Source organism: Crocodylus porosus, unplaced genomic scaffold (assembly GCF_001723895.1).
Source record: "Crocodylus porosus isolate Cpor-Errol unplaced genomic scaffold, CroPor_comp1, whole genome shotgun sequence".
NCBI lineage: Eukaryota > Metazoa > Chordata > Crocodylia > Crocodylidae > Crocodylus > Crocodylus porosus.
Window position 1 is genome coordinate 2,649,668 of NW_017728943.1, and position 19,077 is coordinate 2,668,744.

The 19,077-nt window shown below is 45.4% G+C and overlaps 1 protein-coding gene across 4 annotated transcripts in view; it reads left to right on the forward strand.

The window, feature by feature from the left end:
- MAPT (microtubule associated protein tau) overlaps positions 1 to 19,077 on the forward strand; it is a 60,979-nt gene that overhangs the window by 11,183 nt on the left and 30,719 nt on the right. For 3 of the 4 annotated variants that reach the window (XM_019548453.1, XM_019548455.1, XM_019548454.1), the window contains exons 3-5: positions 2,847 to 2,933; positions 10,677 to 10,763; positions 18,331 to 18,396. In XM_019548453.1, the coding sequence (XP_019403998.1) occupies positions 2,847 to 2,933; positions 10,677 to 10,763; positions 18,331 to 18,396 (240 nt within the window). The remainder of the gene's footprint in view (positions 1 to 2,846; positions 2,934 to 10,676; positions 10,764 to 18,330; positions 18,397 to 19,077) is intronic. The other variant, XM_019548456.1, reaches the window with a different exon arrangement.

Here is a 19,077-nt window from a genome sequence, read left to right on the forward strand (position 1 = left end):
ATAGTGGGATGTTTCCCCAGTAGAGACAGGATCAGTCCTTGAAGTCCCTAAGCTGTGACAGAAATGCATCTGCCACATCCCCGTGTGACACACCGTGCCAGATACCCCTCCAGCCTCTAGATTGAAACTGCCGCATATAATACCTTGCTTTGCCCTTTTGATTTGAGCTGCTTTGGAGAGACGAGCATTTCACAGCAAGTCTTATTGAACTAAGAACATAATCCCCTGTGTGCCCAAGAGATCAGATAGTGTTTTCATTAGAGGTGTTTAAACTAACAGCTCTTTGTACATCATCTTGTGAAATCTAAAAGAGAAGATTGCAAGGGGAAGCCCATGATGCGCTTTGCAGTATTTCCCTTACTGCTGTGTTTTATCTCAGGACCTGAAAATGCTGAAAAAAAGCAGTGCAAAGCTTTGAGTCATGTACAAGTGAAACGCTGCTGGTGTTAGGGACCAGGCTTCTGGGTCACCTCTGACATGGGAATAGCTTCATAAAAGGGTAGACTGTCAGAAGACCTCTATTTGGCTAACAGCCTTGTTGGCCTCTGTGTCTGCTGGTGATTGGCAAATACATCTGAGACTGGATTAGGACTAGCAACATGCATGTCTATGCCATCATTGATCAGTGGATTTCAGAGGGCTGCACAGGTATCAAGTAATGAATCCTCACCACCCACTGGGAGGCAGGGGTAAGTATTCTCTTCTCCTGGCAGGGGGAGGGGGAGACAGAGACAGAAGCACAGAAATACGAATGCAAGTTCAGCTCCCCTTGGTCATGCAGGGAATTAGTTAGCAGAGGAGTAGGACTCTGTTAACCAGGAATTCCAGCCCCTGCTTTTTTTTTTTTTAATTAATATATTTCGTGTTCCAGGCCAAGTCAGTTCCAAATCATAGCAAATAAGCAGAACTCTGCTGCCACAGCTAGATCTGGGAAAAGTCCCAGATTGATGCCACCCTGCCAACACTGCCTGACCCAGCTTGGCCCTGAGCAGCAGCTGGAGGTGGAGGCTGGGTTGGGCTGGGCACTGCTCCTTCTGCCTGGGGTGGGTATAGACCAGGGTGGGGCAGGGTGGAGGGAGAGCACTGCTGCAGGCATGGGCTGCTTGCATGCATGCATACACATGTGTGTGTGTGTGTGTTTGTGCGCGTGGACATGTGTTCATGGTGCCCTGGGAAAACTTGTATTTGGTTCACTTTGGCACCTTCCTAAACAGTGGCAGGGGGGTGGGCTGGGCTGGGCACTGCTCCCCTTGCCTGGGGCAGGGATTGGCCTGGGGGCAACATGCAGTGTCCCAGATTTCCTTAAAAAATAATATGCTTACCCTATGTATGGTGGATCTCGAATCGTATTAGCTGGGACTGAATGAGGAGCGGAGAGCCCCTGGCCTCCAAACACTCTGTTTGTCAGCCAGTGAGCTTTTTCTTTAGGTGAAAGCCTGATCTGCTATCTGCCATCCTGCCTTTCTCGCCCTCCTGCTTCTCCCCTAAAGCGTGATCCATTTTAAATGGATCATCTCAGATGCCTTTCTCTGTCCTTTACTCTGCCTAACCAGTCAGCCTCTGTCCTTTCCACCTCCCTCCTGTTGCTTGACCCTCACAAGGCTTCCCTCAACCCCCTTCACTTGTTCTTTGGAAGTGTTGTTCATCACTTGCTGAGCAGCTGTGTGGTATGGTCACATTGCAGTAGCTTTGCTGAGGTGCATTTCTGTATGCCTCAGTCAGCTGAATGGACTGTAAAGATATAACACTGCATTGCTGTAAAAGTGCTGTCCAAGGGTGCTGTCCATGGACTGCTCTCCTCCCTTGGCTAGAACAGTAGGGGAACTGAGCCAAATGGTCAGGGTGCTGGAAATGAATACGGTATGTTTGCTTGGGGGTAGATGGGTGGAAACTGCTCCACAAGGGCTCACTTTGCAGGACAGTTTAACCCTGCATTTTCAAGACACATTTTTCTCCATATTTAATAGTCCAGCTCAGAGCCCCAGATAATTATGGGGGGAAGCCAGTCTGGCAAGACTGTTGATGCCAGCGGTAAAACAAGTGAGCGCTGGAACAGTTTTCTGTCCTCTGACAGATATAGATACAGGTGCAGGCTGTCAGGCAGATGAGTTCTTGAAGGGGTCCATGGCCTATTTCAAGGACTGTTTTCCTTCCAAGCCCCTTTTCAAGTCAGCAACCTCTGTCAGGATCATATCGCACACCTTGCACAAGGGATCCCGCTTGCATTAATTTCAGTCTTTCTCTACAAGTCATTCTCTCCATCTCTCTCATTTTATTTGCTCATGCTCCTTGCAGAGGGTGCTCTGGCATTCTGAAAGGTGTCTCCTTATAACCAAAGCCCAACATAATCCATGTGGAGAGCTTATTTCTTTCCCAGGGCTTGGCTTGGTTGCATTGATTAGAAATACCAGTAATAGAAAAAAAGCTAGCAATGAATTTAGCAGTCTGCTCAGAGCCTGCCATGCAGTGGAACTGTCAGAGCAAGCAGTAGTTACTCTCCAACTGCGGTGTCAGTCTGACATCTTTGCTGCCTGGGTCTCTAAAGAAAGATTCACCCTCCCCTCCCAGCTTTATTCTTTTTTTGGAGCCATGCTTTTGCTGCTTCTGGATGTCCCATGCAATAGATTTGTTGCTTTTAATCTCTTTTGCTTGCCTTTTGTGGTGATACCACTGATTTTTATAGCTGACAGTTTTTTAACATTTTTGTGTACAACTTTCTTAATGTACCCTATAACTGCCAGCTATAGGCGCCCTTCTTTTCTGATGCAGAAATGAAAATAGGTGGAGTTAAGTTATGTGACTGCCCATGATGGATGTGTTCTAAGTGCTTAGTGTATGTTTTCCAGGGTATCCCCTCCAGATACCAGTTGATGACGGATCGGATGAGCCGGTTTCTGAGACCTCTGATGCTAAGAGTACCCCAACTACGGAAGGTGGGAGCTCCTTGACTTACTGCTTTGGAACCATAATAAAAGATGCCAGACTGGTTTCAAACCACAGGTCTATCTAGCCCAGCCTCTTGCAGTGACACAGAGGGGATGCTAAGGGGAAGAGTGTTTACATAGGGGCTGTCCAGACTGATCCTGTTCCCTGGCCTTTTCCCCCTATAGCTTCCTAGGAAATCCTAATTTGGAGCTTGCATCCATACCTTATAGAGTTTAGTATCTAGTGATGGACTTCTCCTGCATGACTATCCAATCTTCTTTTGAACCTGTTTAATTTTTCAGCCTCTAGCATCCTGTGAACGGTGAGTTTAATAAATTCATTATACACTGGGTAAAAAAAGCTTTTTTAAATTAGGTTTAAACCTGGTTCCCAAATACTTCAGTGTATGTTGCTTAGTTCTGGTCTTGTAACAGATGGTATATACTAAATCCCTATTTACATTCTCCATACCATTCATTATTTTATAGAAGTCTCTCTCCCTTGGTTTTCTTTACTCTAAGCTGAAAAATCCTAGCTTTTTTTAGTCTCTTCTCATTTGAAAGTCTCCTTGTACCCAGAACATCGTTGTTGCCCTTCTCTGTAGTTTTGGTGCCCTTTCTGCGCATTGTTTAGAACATCCATGTTCTGAGGGGGTTCCTGCAGAGGCCTGGACGTCTTGTGTGCCTGTGCTGCTGGATAAGTGGTTTTCATTAATTAGATAATGGCACATGAGAATTGTTATTCAGACACCCCTAGAGGATTGATTCCTGTTTCATCTACCCATTCAAGAATTTGTAAACCAATGTGCCTAGTGGCACTGACTGAGTGAAGCCCATCTTGAAGGGGTCATTTCTTCTCTACTGACTGTTATTTGCAACTTCCTGTTAATTTTAATGGACATTAAGCAAACATTCAGGAGTCATTATTGAACAGCTCACAAAGCAGCACAGAATCTAGCCTAGACACTCAGACTCCAGAAACTCATTAAGAAATGTCTGACCTTCCCAGTTTCCTCTTCCTGGTGGAAGACCCTGTATCCAACTGGGAAAAACTGAATTTGTATCAAACCTATGCATATGAACAAACAGGGGGAGTAGTTTGCAAGCAGTTCACAGGTCAGTTTGCCTCTTTGAAGGGGAGCCTTTAAGCTTGGTGAGAGGAAACAGAGAAAAAGGAACCTTTTGGGACCAAGGAGCAGTAAACAGGCCAGCTTACAGGCTAAGGAAGGTTTGTTTGGAAGAAAGGCAGCAAGAGAGAGGCAGCAGATTGACAGACCCAGCGAAATGGCTGGAGGTCATTGCAATGCCGGAGACACTGCCGCTGCCTCTGCTTGTACCTGTGAGGTGTCTGTCCAGGCAGGACCGCTCACTGTTGAGGCTTCCACCCAGGTCCTGGTTTGGGGCTGCAGAGACTGCGGCTTGCAGGTTCCTTGTGGTGACGGCCAGGTTGGGGAGTATCTGCAATGTGAGTGGTGCCTCCTGGTGGTGTCCCTCAGGGAGCAGGCCGAGGAGCTGCTAGAGGAGGTGGTGCGGCTGCAAAGCATCCTCCACCATGAGGACTTCATCAAGTTCAATGCTGAAAGAGACTTCTTGGACTGTGGAGGAAGGACTGCCAAAGGATAAGCTAGAGAAAGGGAGAGGACATGGACTTGTAGGAAGGTGGAAGCTTGTAACCTCAGGCAGCAAGCAGAAATTTTAATTTCCACCTGCAGCAGTTTGCTTGGAGAACAGGTATGGAGCCCTAGCAACAGAGGAGGAAGAGCATGTTCCATGGGTGGAGGAGGACAGGCAAGGCCTCACCAAGGTGGGAAGGACTGAGACCACTGTCACCAAGAAGAAGCAACAGTGCTGGTGGTTGGAGTCCCCCTTCCTTGGGGAATGAAGGCATCCATCTGCCAGCCTGACCTGTTGTCTTGAGAGGTCTCCTGCTTGCCTGAAGCCTGAATCCAAGATGTCCTGGAGGGATTACCAAGGTTCATCCAGCCCTCTAACTACCACCCCATGCTGCTCATCCAAGCGGCACCAGTGATACTGCTGGGGGAGACCCTAAGCAGATCAAAAGGAACTATAGGAGCCTGTGTCCAAGGGTGAAGAGGACGGGGGGTACATATGGTGTTCTCCTCTATTCTTCTGGTCAAGGTGAAGGGCCTGGGCAGGAGCAGATGCATCCTGTAGATTAATGCATAGCTGCACAGATGGTGTTGCCAGCAGGGCTTTGGCTTCTTTGACCACAGGATGATGTTCCAGGAAGAAGGTTTGCTAGGAAGAGAAGAGATCCACCTGACAGGGGGAAGAACATCTTCACAGACTCTTTAACCTAGTGAGGAAGGGTTTAAACTAAGTTTGCCAGGGGGTGGAGACCAAAGATCTGAGGTAAGTGGGGAAGTGGATGACCTGGACGAAGTGCAAGCAGGAGTGGGCAGTGGGAGGTGTTTTCATTCTTCCTGAGAAAGTAAGGCAATCAGCTAGTTACTTCAGGTGTTTGTACATGAGTGCATGGAGCCTGGGAAACAAGCAGGAAGAATTGGAAGTCCTTTAAGTCACAGAACAATGATGTGATTGGAGTAACAGAGACTTGGTGGGATAGCTTACATGTGTGGAGCACTGTCATGGATGGGTACAAACAGTTCAGGAAAGACAAGTGGGGGAAAAGAGGAAGAGGAATTGAACTTTATGTCAAAGAGCTGTAGGATTGTTCAGAGCTCCAGTATGAAACTGGAGATAGGGCAGTTGAAAGTATCTGGGTTAGAGTCAAAGGGGAGAGCAACAAGGGTGATGTCATGGTGGGGGTCTGCTATAGACAACAGAACCAGGAGGTTATGGTGGATGAGGCTTTCTTAAAACAGCTAGCATAAGTTACCTGATCACAGGCTCTGGTTCTCATGGGGAACTTCAGTCACCTTGACATCTGTTGGGAGACCAATACAGCAGTGCACAGGCAATCCAGGAAGTTTTTGGAGACTGTTGGGGACAACTTCCTGGTGCAAGTGCTGGAGTGACCAACTAGAAGCTGTGCTCTTCTTGATCTCCTGCTCTCAAACAGGGAAGACTTGATGGTGAATGTAGTAGTGGATGGCAACTTGGGCAGCAGTGACTATGAGACAATTGAGTTCAGGCTCCTGAGGAAAGGAAGGAAGGAGAGCAACTGAGTAAGGATCTTGGACTTCAGAAAAGCAGACTGACTCACTCAGGGAACTCATGGGCAGGATCCCCTAGGAAGCCAGTCTGAGGAGGAGAGGAGTCCAGGAGAGCTGGCTGTACTTTAAAGAAACCTTACTGATGGTACAGGAACAAACTATCCCAGTGTGCAGGAAGAGTAGCAAGTGTGGCAGAAGACCAGTTTGGCTTAGCAGGGAATTCTTCTGTGAACTAAATTACAGAAAGGAAGCTTGTAATAAGTGGATAGAGCTCAGGCTTGCAGGGATGAAGTCAGGAAGGCTAAAGTGCAACTGGATTTGCAGCTAGCAAGAGACATGAAGGGTAACAAGGATTTCTCCAAGCATATCAGTAGCAAGGAGGATTAGGGAAAGTACAACCAGCTTTTCCTTTTACTAAACTGCGGAGGCAACCTTGTGACAAAGGATGAGGAAAAGACTGAAGTACTTAATGCCTTTTTCACCCCAGTCTTCACAGACAAGGTCAGCTCCCAGACTACCGCACTTGGCAGTAGCATCCAACAGTATCAAAAGAACAGGTTAGGGACTATTTAGAAAAGAACTGGACATATACAAGTCCATGGGGCCAGATGGGATGCATCCAAAGGTGCTGAGAGAGTTGGCTGATGTAATTGCAGAGCCTCTGGCCGTCATCTTTGAAAACTCATGGTGAACAGGAGAGGACAATTGGAAAAGGGCAAATATAGTGCCCATCATTAAGAAAGGGAAGGAGGAGGATCCAGGCAACTACAGACCAGTCAGCTTCATCTCAGTCCCTGGAAAAATCATGCAGCAGATCCTCAAGGAAGCCATTTCTAAACATTTGGAGGAGAAGGTGATTAGAAACGGACAGCATGGATTCACCAAGGATAAGTCATGCCTGACCAACATGATGGCCTTCCCTGATGAGATGACTGGCTCTGTGGAAGTGGAGAGACCAGTGGATGTGATACTTTGACTTTAGCAAGGCTTTTGATATGGTCTCCCACACCATTCTCGCAAACAAGTTAAGGAGGTACAGGTTGGATGAATGGACTGTAACGTGGATAGAAAAGTGCCTGGATCGGCAGGCTCAGAGGGTAGCAGTCGATGGCTTGGTGTCTAGTTAGCAGCTGGTATCAAGTGGAGTGCCCCAGGGGTCAGTCCTATGGCCAGTGTTGTTCAGTATTTTCATCAGTGACTTGGAAGATGGGATAGAGTGCACCCACAGCAAGCTTGTAGATGACACCAAGCTGGGGGGAGTAGTAGATAAGACAAAACAAATTGGAGGATTGGACCAAAAGAAATCTCATGAAGCTCAACCAGGCCAAATGCAAAGTCCTGCACTTAGGACAGAACAGTCCCATGCACCAGTGGACTGACTGGCTAAGCAGCAGCTGTGCAGAAAAAGATGTAGGGGTTATAGTGGACAGTAAGATGAATATGGGCCAACAGTGTGCCCTTGTTGTCAAGAAGGCTAATGACATACTGGGCTGCATTGGTAGGAGTGTTGGCAGCAGATCAAGGGAAATAATTATTCCTCTCTATTCAGCGCTGGTGACGCCACATCTGGAGTACTGTGTCCAGTTTTGGGCCCCCCACTACAGAAAGGACGTGGACAAGTTCATGAGTGACTAGTGCCTACTGAGTCTGGGGGGGCACCCACAGAAGTTGGCGGTGGGGGTGGAGTTGGCGACCTCCCGTAGACACTGCTGTCGGCAGCAGGGACAGCCCTGTTGGGAGGTGGGGCACGTTGAACACCCACAGATGATGGCGAGCATAGCACTGTCAGGGGATCTAATTGAAGTGGCCAGCTATGCCCCCTCTATCAGTCACCTATGAACAAGTTGGCGAGAATTCAGTGGAGGGCAATGAAAATGGTGAGAGGGCTAGGGCACGTGATTTCTGAGGACAGGCTGAGGAAACTAGGCTTATTTAGTCTAGAGGAGAGAAGACTTGAGAGGGGATTTAATAGCAGCCTTCAACTACTTGAAGGATGGTTCCAAAGAGGATGGAGCTAGATTGTGCTCAGTGGTGGCAGGTGACAGAACAAGGAGCAGTTATCTCAAGCAAGGGAAGTTCAGCTAGATATCAGTAAAAGCGTTCTTACTAGCAGGGTAGTAAAGCCCTGGGACAGGTTACCCAGAGAGGTTGTGGAATCTCCGTCTTTGGAGGTTTTTAAGACCCGGATAGACAAAGCCTTGCCTGGGATGATCTTGTTGGGGACAGTCCTGCTTTGAGCAGGGGTTGCACTAGATGGCCTCCTGAGGTCCCTTCCATCCCTAATTTTCTATGATTTCTTTGCTTCCATTTCAGATAGATATTTACGCAGACAAGAACTGAACAAGGAGATGAACAATATTCCAAGCCATCTATCCTCTGTTCGACACTAGGTCCAGGTTATCTGTCAGGAATTTTCTCCCACTGCAAGCATCTGAGCAGTTTGAACACTAGACAGACTTGTCTTCCTGCCCAAGGTTGCACGTCTGAGTTGCTTTGTTACACAAACAAATTTGGCCTGTGGAGACTGTGCTCCCAGCACACAGTACTCTGTCTTACTCCAGCCACTTTCCATTTGGATCCAACTGAGAGGTAGCATGATGATCTTGGTTGTCTCCATGGGCTTTCTGCCCTTATGAAGAGGAGGGAAGCTGCTATCTGCTTCATAGTTTTATCTGTTTGCTGGTAGAATGTCAGTGCATGTGCTGGGTTATTCCTTTCAATTCAGCATTTCTGAACAATCAGAGGAAGGGAGCTGAAGGCTAGCCAGAGCTAACAGCAGTCTGTAGTCCTCTGCAGACATTTCAAGTGCAGCATTGATAGTGGGGCGAGAGCCTACAAAGATTTTTAGTGAGTCAGCTTGAACAATAGAAATGAGATTGAGGGAGGCCACCTGGCAGCATCACTGGAGTGTGGAGATCAAGCTTTACGTCCTGGCTCTACTGATGACTTCCTCAAGTTCCTTCGCCTAGCTTTTCCGTAGGGTCCTTTCTGTAAAATGGGATGATGCACTTCAAAAGGTTTTGAGACCTTTGGATGAGAGGAGGTATAGATTGGTGCAAACTGTTACTGATTAATGGTGGAAGTTCCCAGTGGTTTGTTCTCTGGAGACATTTTTGGACTAGACCTGGCCTCCAGGGCACCTGCTAGCTTGGGACAGATGAGTGCTGTCCCAAGGTGCGTTCTCCTGAAGGGCAGAGGTTTACAGTAGCTTACACAACCAAAATTTTCCTTTTGCCATCCTGAATACTGCTTTCTAGCCCAGGAGGAGCTATAGTTTACTGATGGGTTTGCTCATGTGTCTGCATACTTGGCTGTACAACCTAATCAGGATGAGAGCACTGCTTTTTTAATGTGCAGAATAACTAGAAAACATAACCTAACAAGTTGAGGTGAAATAACAAAGTTTTTGTTGACATGAATGAGAGTTGGATTATGTTGCTCCTGTGTGCATTGTGTTGAGGCCACATTTTTACAGAGAACCTAAATAAGAAATGTTGAAGACTTCATAAGTAAATTTTAATTGATTGACTTTTTCATATCTCTGTCTGTAACACTTGGCTAACATAATAGCAAGTATTCACCTGTTGCAAACCTCAGGAGGAGAGCAAGCTAGTTTCTAGATCAGGGCTTGACAACGGCAGAGTGCCCAAAATACTGTAACCTCAACTTGTAAGATGTTCATGTGCAAGGGGCAGATGGTGGGTGAGCCGCAAGAGGCCCAGTCCTTGTAGTAGCATAGCCATCGCCCCTTCCCTGCCATCTGCACCTTGATGCATTTGCCAAACAAAATGCCTTTGCATGCCATGCTCTGGTACCTGTGCTGGGGGTTGCCTACCCCTATTCTAGACTTCATCTGAAAAGATGTTTCACTATGAATAGGGGGGTTGTACTTTTAAATTCTGTTGTCTCAGGACCTGTCGAAGTGCTGTTCTCTTAGAAATGTGAGCTGGCACTCTGTTGTGATCAGGTTGTTCTTTCCAGCCTCGGTGTTTCAAGACATTGGTCAGTTAAAAGCTCTTGCTGATTCAGGACTGGATATTGTCTGTCTTGTGTATCAAAAATGTTATTATGATGAGGAAATTATGTGTTTGTGGGGAAAAAAGACCATCTGTCTATTGGCTGTCTGAAAACTACTGAGAAGCTTGCAGGGTGAGAAAACCCAGGTAGAGATGAATTCTTGGGCAGTCTAATTGAAGTGGCCAGCTAATGATGCAGGAAGGTTTTAATAAAACATCTGACTAGGGGTTGTTGACATCGGCTCAGCACCAAGAGTCACCTTTCTGCAGGCAGTGTTGCTTTGTTTGCATACCAGGTATTGCTTATCTTCCTGTTCTGCTTATTTTAAAAAGTGAGTGTTTGTAGCAAAAATGTTGGCAGGTAAGTCTCTCACACAGGAGGCAAGCAGCATGTACAGGCTTCCTGCTTGCATTTGATCTTCCATGGCAAGTATTAATTTCATCCCATTCACCTAATAAGAAGGAAGCCAAGTGATTGATCAACTCAGAGGATTCAGTTTCCTAGTACTGACGTGTTCTCCAGTGCTTTTTCTCAGTGCGTGGACATCCCAAAGGTTCTTATTGCAGCCTGGCCGCATGAAAGCTGCACTGTTTTTCAGATGCTACAGCACCACTAGTGGAAGAAGGAGAACATGAGGATGGGACTGGAGCTCAGCACCATGTAGAGATTCCTGAAGGAACCACAGGTGAGACCGCAGGAGGAAAAGACTCTGGACAGAAAGTGTTTCAGCGCATGGCTATGCAGTCTTCCTAGGTGCTTATACAGAAGGAAAACGTATTGGAGTCAGAGTTCAATAGTAAATTTGCCAAGCCTTTTGTGGGCACGGTTTGGTTCTAGTGAGTGCATGAGCTCATCTGCTGTACTTTTTTCTACACACACTGCCAAAACCAAATCTGTACTGTGTCTGTGCACACGTGTCCTTTCCATTACTGAGAGCACGAGGGTCTTTAAGGAAGTTTGCAGCTTCTTATCCCACCCCCTCTCTCTCCCTCCTCTACTGACAACATCATCTTTCTTTTCTGTGCCTGGGGAAGGAGGGCACAAGCCATATCAGGCACTTTTGGGATCAGGCATCAAGCAGCCATCTAGAGCATCCACAGAACTTTTAGGATTGTGGAACTTGTAAGCCATGTATTTTAAATTTTATCCAGTGCTGCCTTAGGTTGCTGTGTAAGAGATGGTAGCAGTCACGCAGGACTTGACTGCTGATCTCCCAGGACCCATGTGTTGTACTGTGAGGAAAGTCCCTGTCTGCCTTGTGAATACCAGCTGAAAATCAGACCACTGGTGCTTGCAGAAGTTCCATGGACGATAGCATCATTTTAAGCATAGTATAGAGGCAATTGATTCACCACAGTGGGTGGTGGGGAAACAACTACTCCAGCTCTGCTGTCATTTTCAGAGGCAGAAGTGTCAAAAGGAAGAGGTACTAGAGTACATTGATAAATTTAAAGGCCATTAGTTTCCAGACCCAGGTGCTGTACCCAGGTGAGTGCTGAAAGAACTGAAGGATGAAGTGGCTGAACTCCTAACAAAAATATGCAGTTTCTTATTAAATTAGTGACTGTCTAACTGGAGATTGAACCTACTTTATTCTTTTAAAGAAGCAGTGGGTTTGTTCCTGGCAATTACTGGCGAGCAAGTCTTTCTTCAGTATCAGGTAAATTGATTAGAAATCAAGTTTTAATTTGAAAAAAAAAAAAAAAAAGACATGACTGTGAGACCCAAACCAGCATAGCTTAAGTAAAAGGAAAACATGCCTTTAATCAGCTAGCAGGTCTTTGAGCATCAGTATAATAGCCCATTTTCATTGGACTGTCATAAAGCTGTTTTGAAAAATTTCTCACTGGTGCTCAGATGTGGGGTCAGAAAATTTGGCATAGAGGTTAAAAAAAAAAATGGTAGGTAATTTTTCAGTATGGCAAAAGTGTAACAGTGAGGTATCCCAAAGTTTAATGTTAGGACTGAAGCATAATACAATATAGGATCTTGAAAAGGAGTAAGTAAAATTTGCAAAAGGCTTAACATTTTATACAAGCATATTTAAGGCAAAGCAGATTAATTAGGTGAATGGACGTGTGACGGCACAGGGAATTCACTGTTGACAAATACAAAGTCATGTACACAGAAAGACCTACTTTGAGTTGTTCATTTGTATTGCTGTGTTCTGAACTAACTGCAGCTGTTCAGGGAGCAAGTAAACAGAGTTAGGAAAAAGACCAGTTCTGCTCAGGTTGCAGCAGCAAGGCAAAAAGCAAACAGGAGGTCTTTGAGTACTTGTCCAAGATTATCCTGCTCAAGGTGTAAATGCACCCCTACGTGTGAAATCTGATTCTTTTGGCCAGCAGTGTGTTTTGGGGCCCTACCTGAGCCCTGTTAGACCTCCTGCCCTGCTTCCCTGAATACTCAACCTTATCTCTTTCACTTACCCCCAGTTTTAGCAGTTAGCACATAAGACTTCTGTTTTATATAGCCTGTTGGCAGAAATTACTTTGAAACATAATGTTTTAAATTGTAAGGACTGTTTTCCCCTTTCCCCCAGTTCTGAGGCCATGTGTCCCAGTTTGAATCCAGTACTTGGAGTGAGTTGGCAGTGCCCTTGAATGATGGGCATTCTGGGTGCTTTCTTGTATATTGGAGAAGCCACATTCCCAATGAGTGGCTTCCTCTCCAGATGGATGCAGTTTGCCTGACCCATTCAACTGAAATTATTTCTGCTGGAGCCAGTCAATAAAGATTGTTTCCAGTTGGAAGAATTGAGAGTTAAGGGTGGCTAATTTGTTCCCATTCAGCCAGTATTCTGGTAACTCAAAATACTATGTCAAGTACCCGTTTCCCCTGGTTACTAAAAGGTCCCATGCCTCAGTTTAGAGGTTGCAGTTACTTAGAGGTCAGTTGCTCCTGTTGCTTGAGGTAGAAAAAATCACCACTTCTTTACCAATTAAGGGGAGGTTGAAGAGTAGTTATACTTCTGAATTGAATGCGGTTATTCCTGCAATGCTGACCTGCATCCTGGTTCTAGCTGTTAATAACAACACACTGCCATCTGAATTCAATCATCAACCAGCCTTCTCATACTGACAACAAATTACATTGGTATCGTCTGCACAAGATCAAAAAATGAGACCCTCTTCTTTTGGTTTATGGTGTTGTCTCTTGTATTATCTTCCATGGTGCAGCCCCCTTCAGGACAGGTGACCTTACTTCCATCTACACACAGCTCAAGACACTTAGCTGTCACAGAATCTAGCTTTCTCAACACTTGGCACAATTCCCACTGTCTACAAAACCTATATCTGTGCTGGAGCATAGTTTACCAGTAATAAACATTTTTACTTCATCATCCTTTTGTTAGCACTGATGATCATGATCATCTGGGTGCTGTCTACCTCCCTCAACTCCTATGAGAACTGCCCATCCTTTTATTTGAAGTTTTACTCCTTGATGTCATCAGGGTATAGCAGAAGCCCATCTCTTGGGTTGTTACTCACTCCTATGGGTCAGCTTGTGAGTGGGAGCTGGAGAAAGTGACTTTGGGCCATCTTTCTCACTGTAGGAGTTATGGAAGAGGGACGGTTCCAGAGATCATTCCACTGTGGCCTGACATCCCACATCTTGTGAGATACAGATTTGGCCTTGTTGATTGTCTTGAAGTCCCCAGGCTTTGTCCTTTGGACCCCATTCTTTCTGACACCCAGGAGTAGTTTGCCTCCTACAGTTGGGTTTCCTAGGATATCGCAAGCCTCTCCATGGAGTAGCCATTATGAACCAGGGTGGGATACACAGCACAATCGGGGTGATGGTGCAATGTACTCACCCTCATGTACCTGTAAACTGCTTTGTCCTTGCCGGGTGAAATAGTTCATTTTTCAGTTCTATCTGGAGTCGATGATTTTGAACCTTTCACATCCTTAGAGTACCCCTTATGCTGTCTGTAAAAATTCACAAACTATTTCACATATTACACCTGCTAATGAGGGCAGGTTATGTTCTGTAGCTGACCAAGAATATACGGCAAACCCCGGCTTCTTGTGCAGCCACTTCTTTAAATAAAAAAGCAAACAAACAAGAGCAAAGTGCCTTTATTAAGTCTCTTCAAAAGCATCTGGGAATTCTTATACCCTGCTCATTTCAAGTTCTTTAGTAGCTGCAGGTTTGCAAGAATATAAAATATGACTGTCATTGGCTCACACCTGAGAAATCTGAAAATGTGAATCTGTTTGGTAAAGAGGTGTTTTTTTCTGCATTTTCAAGACAAGCTTTGATAGTGAACTAAAACTCCCATTGAGAGGCTATCTTTTAATATGTGGACATACTTCTAGTGGATTTAAATGCTGAACCATTTATACCAATGGTCGCCTGCCAACAAAGCCTCTCAAGGGACTGATCTTCATGTCCTGATAGACAACACTGCTGGGATGTACTCACAAACCACACCACTGCTGTGTGCTGCATTAGTGGGCAACCTGGAGTGGAGCATCCATTCTGTCAGACAGCTGCTCATCTTCAGGATCAGTGCACACATCACAAGGTAAATCTGTTAGCCCTGTACCAGGGGTCAGAAACTGGTGGCATGCATACGAGAGCATGGCATGTGAAGGCATTTTGCTTGTCACATGTGTCTTGGTAGATGGTGGGAGAGCCGTGAGAAGCCTGATCCTTGTTGGGGCAGTGTAGCCCTGGTCTCTTCCTCGCCATATGCCCTATGGTGTATCTGCACCTGCTACTGGCAGTGAGTTGGGCCAGGGCTCCATGGACCCTGGTGCAGCTGCTTGCTGCCTGCCATAGTTGGCCTGGGCTCTGGGTAGGCCCCTGCCACCCACCACAGAGCCCAGACTGCTCATAGCAGGTGGCATAGAGGCTGCAAGCAGCCGCACCGCGGTCCACAGAGCCCTAGCCTGGTTTGCTGCCAGCAGCAGGTGCACACCTGCCTCAGGGTGGATGGTGGGAAAGGGGCCAAGGCTGCACTGCCACAACATGGATTTGGCCCCTTGCAGCTTCCCTGCTCTCTGCCCCTGACATGCCAATATCTTACAGATTGAGGTTGTGGGTGTTTTTGGCATTCTGGCAAAAAATGTTGCCGACCCCTGGCCTATATTAAACAGACTTGGGTATAATCTGGCAGATCAGCTCAGCTGGAAGTGCCTTCCCACTAGCAGAATACTCAAAGACCATCCTCAATCAGGACTTGATATTTTTACATATCAGCTTGTATGTTCCCATGATAGCTAATCGTCATCTGCCTTGTGGGTTCATTCCTGACCCAGTGGCACAGAAACCTGCTTCATGCCTTCTAGCCAATTCCCAAAGGCTTAAGAAAAGTAAGACAAGACAAAGGTCTGGTAAATACAAATAACACCATGATGGACATATGTAAATTCTCCAGAGAAAAAACCACTGGGAACTTCCACCGTTAATCAGTAATGGTTTGCACCATTCTATAGCTCCTCTCATCCAAAAGTCTCAAAACCTTTTGAGGCGTGTCATTCCATTTTACAGAAAGGAGCCTAGGGAAGAGGAGATAAAAACTTGAGTAAGTTGCCAGTTGAGTCAGGGCCTAAAGCCTGATCTCCACACTTCAGTGATGCTGCCAGGTTGCCTTCCTGTAAATCTCATTTCTGTTGTTCAAGCTGAGACTTGCTTCTTCAGCTCAGCCATCCCCTACATCTTTCAGAAGTTTTTTCAGAAAATTAGTCTGATCCTGTGCCTGAACTCATGGACACGGCACATGACAGCAGGAATATTACTTGTCTGGGTGTAGCAGAACAATACTTGTTTACTGTATGAGAAGCCTCATTTTTATGAATCAAACTATAAGCCTAACATAAAGCAAAGTGGAAAAACTGTGTTATCAGCTGCTTAGTGCCATTGTTGCTTCAGTGTCTTTTCTTGTTATCCTGGTCCATTCATTGCCTTTTTGAGGCTCTTGGGATTTTGAATCTGATCCATGTGGTTCTACCACTGAGGGAATTTTCTTGTCCAGGTTTGACCCTGCCATTTCCTGGGTCAGACCTTAGGTCCATTTAGCCCAGCATTGTCTCACACAGGGGCAGGGCACGGATGTGAGGGAGAGGGTGAACAGGGTGTCTAGAGTTTTCCACCCTCCACTCCTCTCCCACTGCAGCTTCCAGCATTCAGAGGTTTAGGATCTTTAATGTGGGTCTCCTTAATACTAGCAAGACCCCTTCTCACTTTTTAGCCTCTAGCTTCTTGCTCCTTCTACTGTCGATCTCTTTCAAGGCTGCATGTTGGTGGCCATCATTACTGCTTGAAGTGAAGAGCGAGTTTTAGGCATTAATGACAGACTCCCTCATACTGTTTCACAAAGATAAGGTGAGTCTGATCTTTCTCAAAGTGGTCCCTGGATTTCCCCCTCAGTTAACACATACAGGCAGTCCTCGACTTACAATGTTTCAAGTTACGTTTTGCACTTACAATGTTTATAAATTGACACCGTTTCAACTTTACAACGCTTGATCCGATGTGATGCCTGTCTCTCTGGAGAACATCTGTCCAAACTTCCTTGGATACTTTCTTTAAGAAAGCCAACAAGACCCTAGAAAAACCTGCAGCCAAGACTCCTGAGAAGACTCCAGCCAAGAAGCCTTCAAAAAGTCCAACCGAGAGCCCTTCAAAAGTCCAGCAAAGTCGTCTCAAAGAAATCCTTCCAAATCAATATGATTGCCATTTACAAGATAAATACATTAATGTAGCTATATTACTCATCTATAGTAAATTGAGTACAAAATTCTGAGTTATTTTTGGTGAAAATAGGGTATCGGGCCTTGGTTCAGGAAGCAATCCCCTGTTTATAACATTGTTTCCTATGGGAAAATCAGTTCTGAGTTACAGCGTTTTGACTTGAGACGCGGTTTTCAGGAACCAATTGTGTCGTAAGTCTGAGGACTTCCTGTATACCTATTGCCTTCTTTTCTACACCATATTCAGCTCAGAGGAAACAAAACACCATTAAGAACATGCTCTCAGCTACCTATGTAGAACAAAACCTCTTCAAATACTTCTCTGACAATTAGTACTTTCAGGAGACGGGTCCAGAGGCCAAGCTGTCTCAATCCAGAAGCTCTGGCAAGGAGTATTGTAGTAGATTAAGATTTCCCATGGAAACAAAACAAATTAGCTTCAACTTTTCTGCTTAAACTGTGTTCTACTAGAGCCCAAACAATTTATTTGGCATGTTCAAGGAATGTCCCCATGTAGAAATATACTTGCTGCTAAAAATTGGATGTCTGGACTGATAAGAGACTCCTGCAGTTTTTTAGTAAGACTAGTAATCCTAGGGATTTAGCTGCTAAACAGCAACCTTGAATGCAATCTGCGTGGACAAGTAATAATCACAGAAAGAATGGTTACTTTCCTTATAGCAACTGTGGTTCACTAGGGCATCCATCTGGACAAAACATCCCAAAATGCCCTTCTTTGCTACAAATGTGGAGTACATGTAGGATCTTGTGAGTGTGAACATGTATTCACTGTGGTGTAACTCTATTGGGTTTGCATACTGGTGCAGCACCAGCATCAGAAGAGGCCAACATGCTGCTGTCTCATGATAATAGGTGCCATTACAGTACTTTGCCACTGGGTGGTGTGGGAGTAGGTAATGATCTGCATTTTGTAGACAGATGAAGCCTAAATTAATGCAACTTACACTACTGGAGTTTTAACTCTCATTCTTTCAGAAGAAATTCTTAACCATATTGTGTTACTTCAGTTTGTCCACAGTCTGTGCTTCCAGAGCAACTAAGAAGGAGTTGTATTTATTTTGCCTTTTATGCCCTATGAGGGATGAAGATAGTGGTTGTATTTATACTATTGTTTATATACTGGTGTCAGCTCAGCTCTGACCTATCTTACGAAACCTATTGTTGTGTCTGTCTTTTTTTTAATCTTTTAAATTGACCCTCAGGCGTTTTTAGTTTAGTGCTAGAAATGTCCAGGACAGCCGTTCTGCTGTGCAAGAGGACTTTTCTTGCACCTCAGTTTTCAGCCCCTTCCTCTGCAGTATCAAGTCCTGGCCAATGCCATCCAGGGCTTGATCAGATGAAGCCTTACCTTGATTTAGCGTGACAGAATGACTAATGGTAAATCCATTGCAGTTAAGTTGTTCAGAGCCTCTGGCATAATGGTACCTCTGGTTCCATTATAGCTGGAGTTAAGAGGCGGGGGAAAGGTGGGGGGGTTTGTGAATATTTTAATCCATCTTTTGCATCTGTTTTCTTTTTCTTGTGAACAAGCTGAGGAAGCAGGTGTGGGAGCCACTCCTAACCTTGAAGACCAAGCTGCAGGAGACGTTGCCGAAGGTAAGTGAAATACTTGTTCTTTAAAAGTAGTGAAACAGAAACCATGCCTAGGCACAAAGCTGGCATTTTGCCAGCGGTTATGTTTTTTTTTCTTCTGTAATGCTGCTCTTCCTAGCTGCACCAGCAGCTATGCAGTTCTCCCTATCTCTACCAGGAAAAGGCAATATACTTTAGGTGTCACCACCATTTTTCTTTGCGGGAACCACAGCTTTTCATCCAATTGCATTCTTCTCTTAGGCAGCTGTGGCCTAAGTTCTAGTCATCTTTCTGTACTGGCAGACAGATGGGCATCTTCCACTGTGTAGAAGGAGGCTTCATCCTGTGAAAACCGAAGTCTTGGCCCTGTGGATTTTAGCCAGAAGGAGTGTCATTCTTCTGTAAAATGACCCCCTGCCCTCTTTTTTTTAACTGTGCCGTGCTGCTGGTTTGCGTTTTGAATCTATGCACGGAGTTGGCTATCTTCATATCACCATGTCTAATTTTCACTTTGCATGTGACGAAGTTGGCACCCATTATAAGTCTAACTTAGCATTTCATCTTCAAATCAGGCACATTTTTGTACTTGTTTTAATACTGAAGTGATAAGTTGCATCTTCTTAACTGAGCTGAGAAAAGATGTGTTTAATGAAGGGGATATACTAACTTAAAGTAGGTGATCTGAAAAGGCTTTTCGTGTCTGTG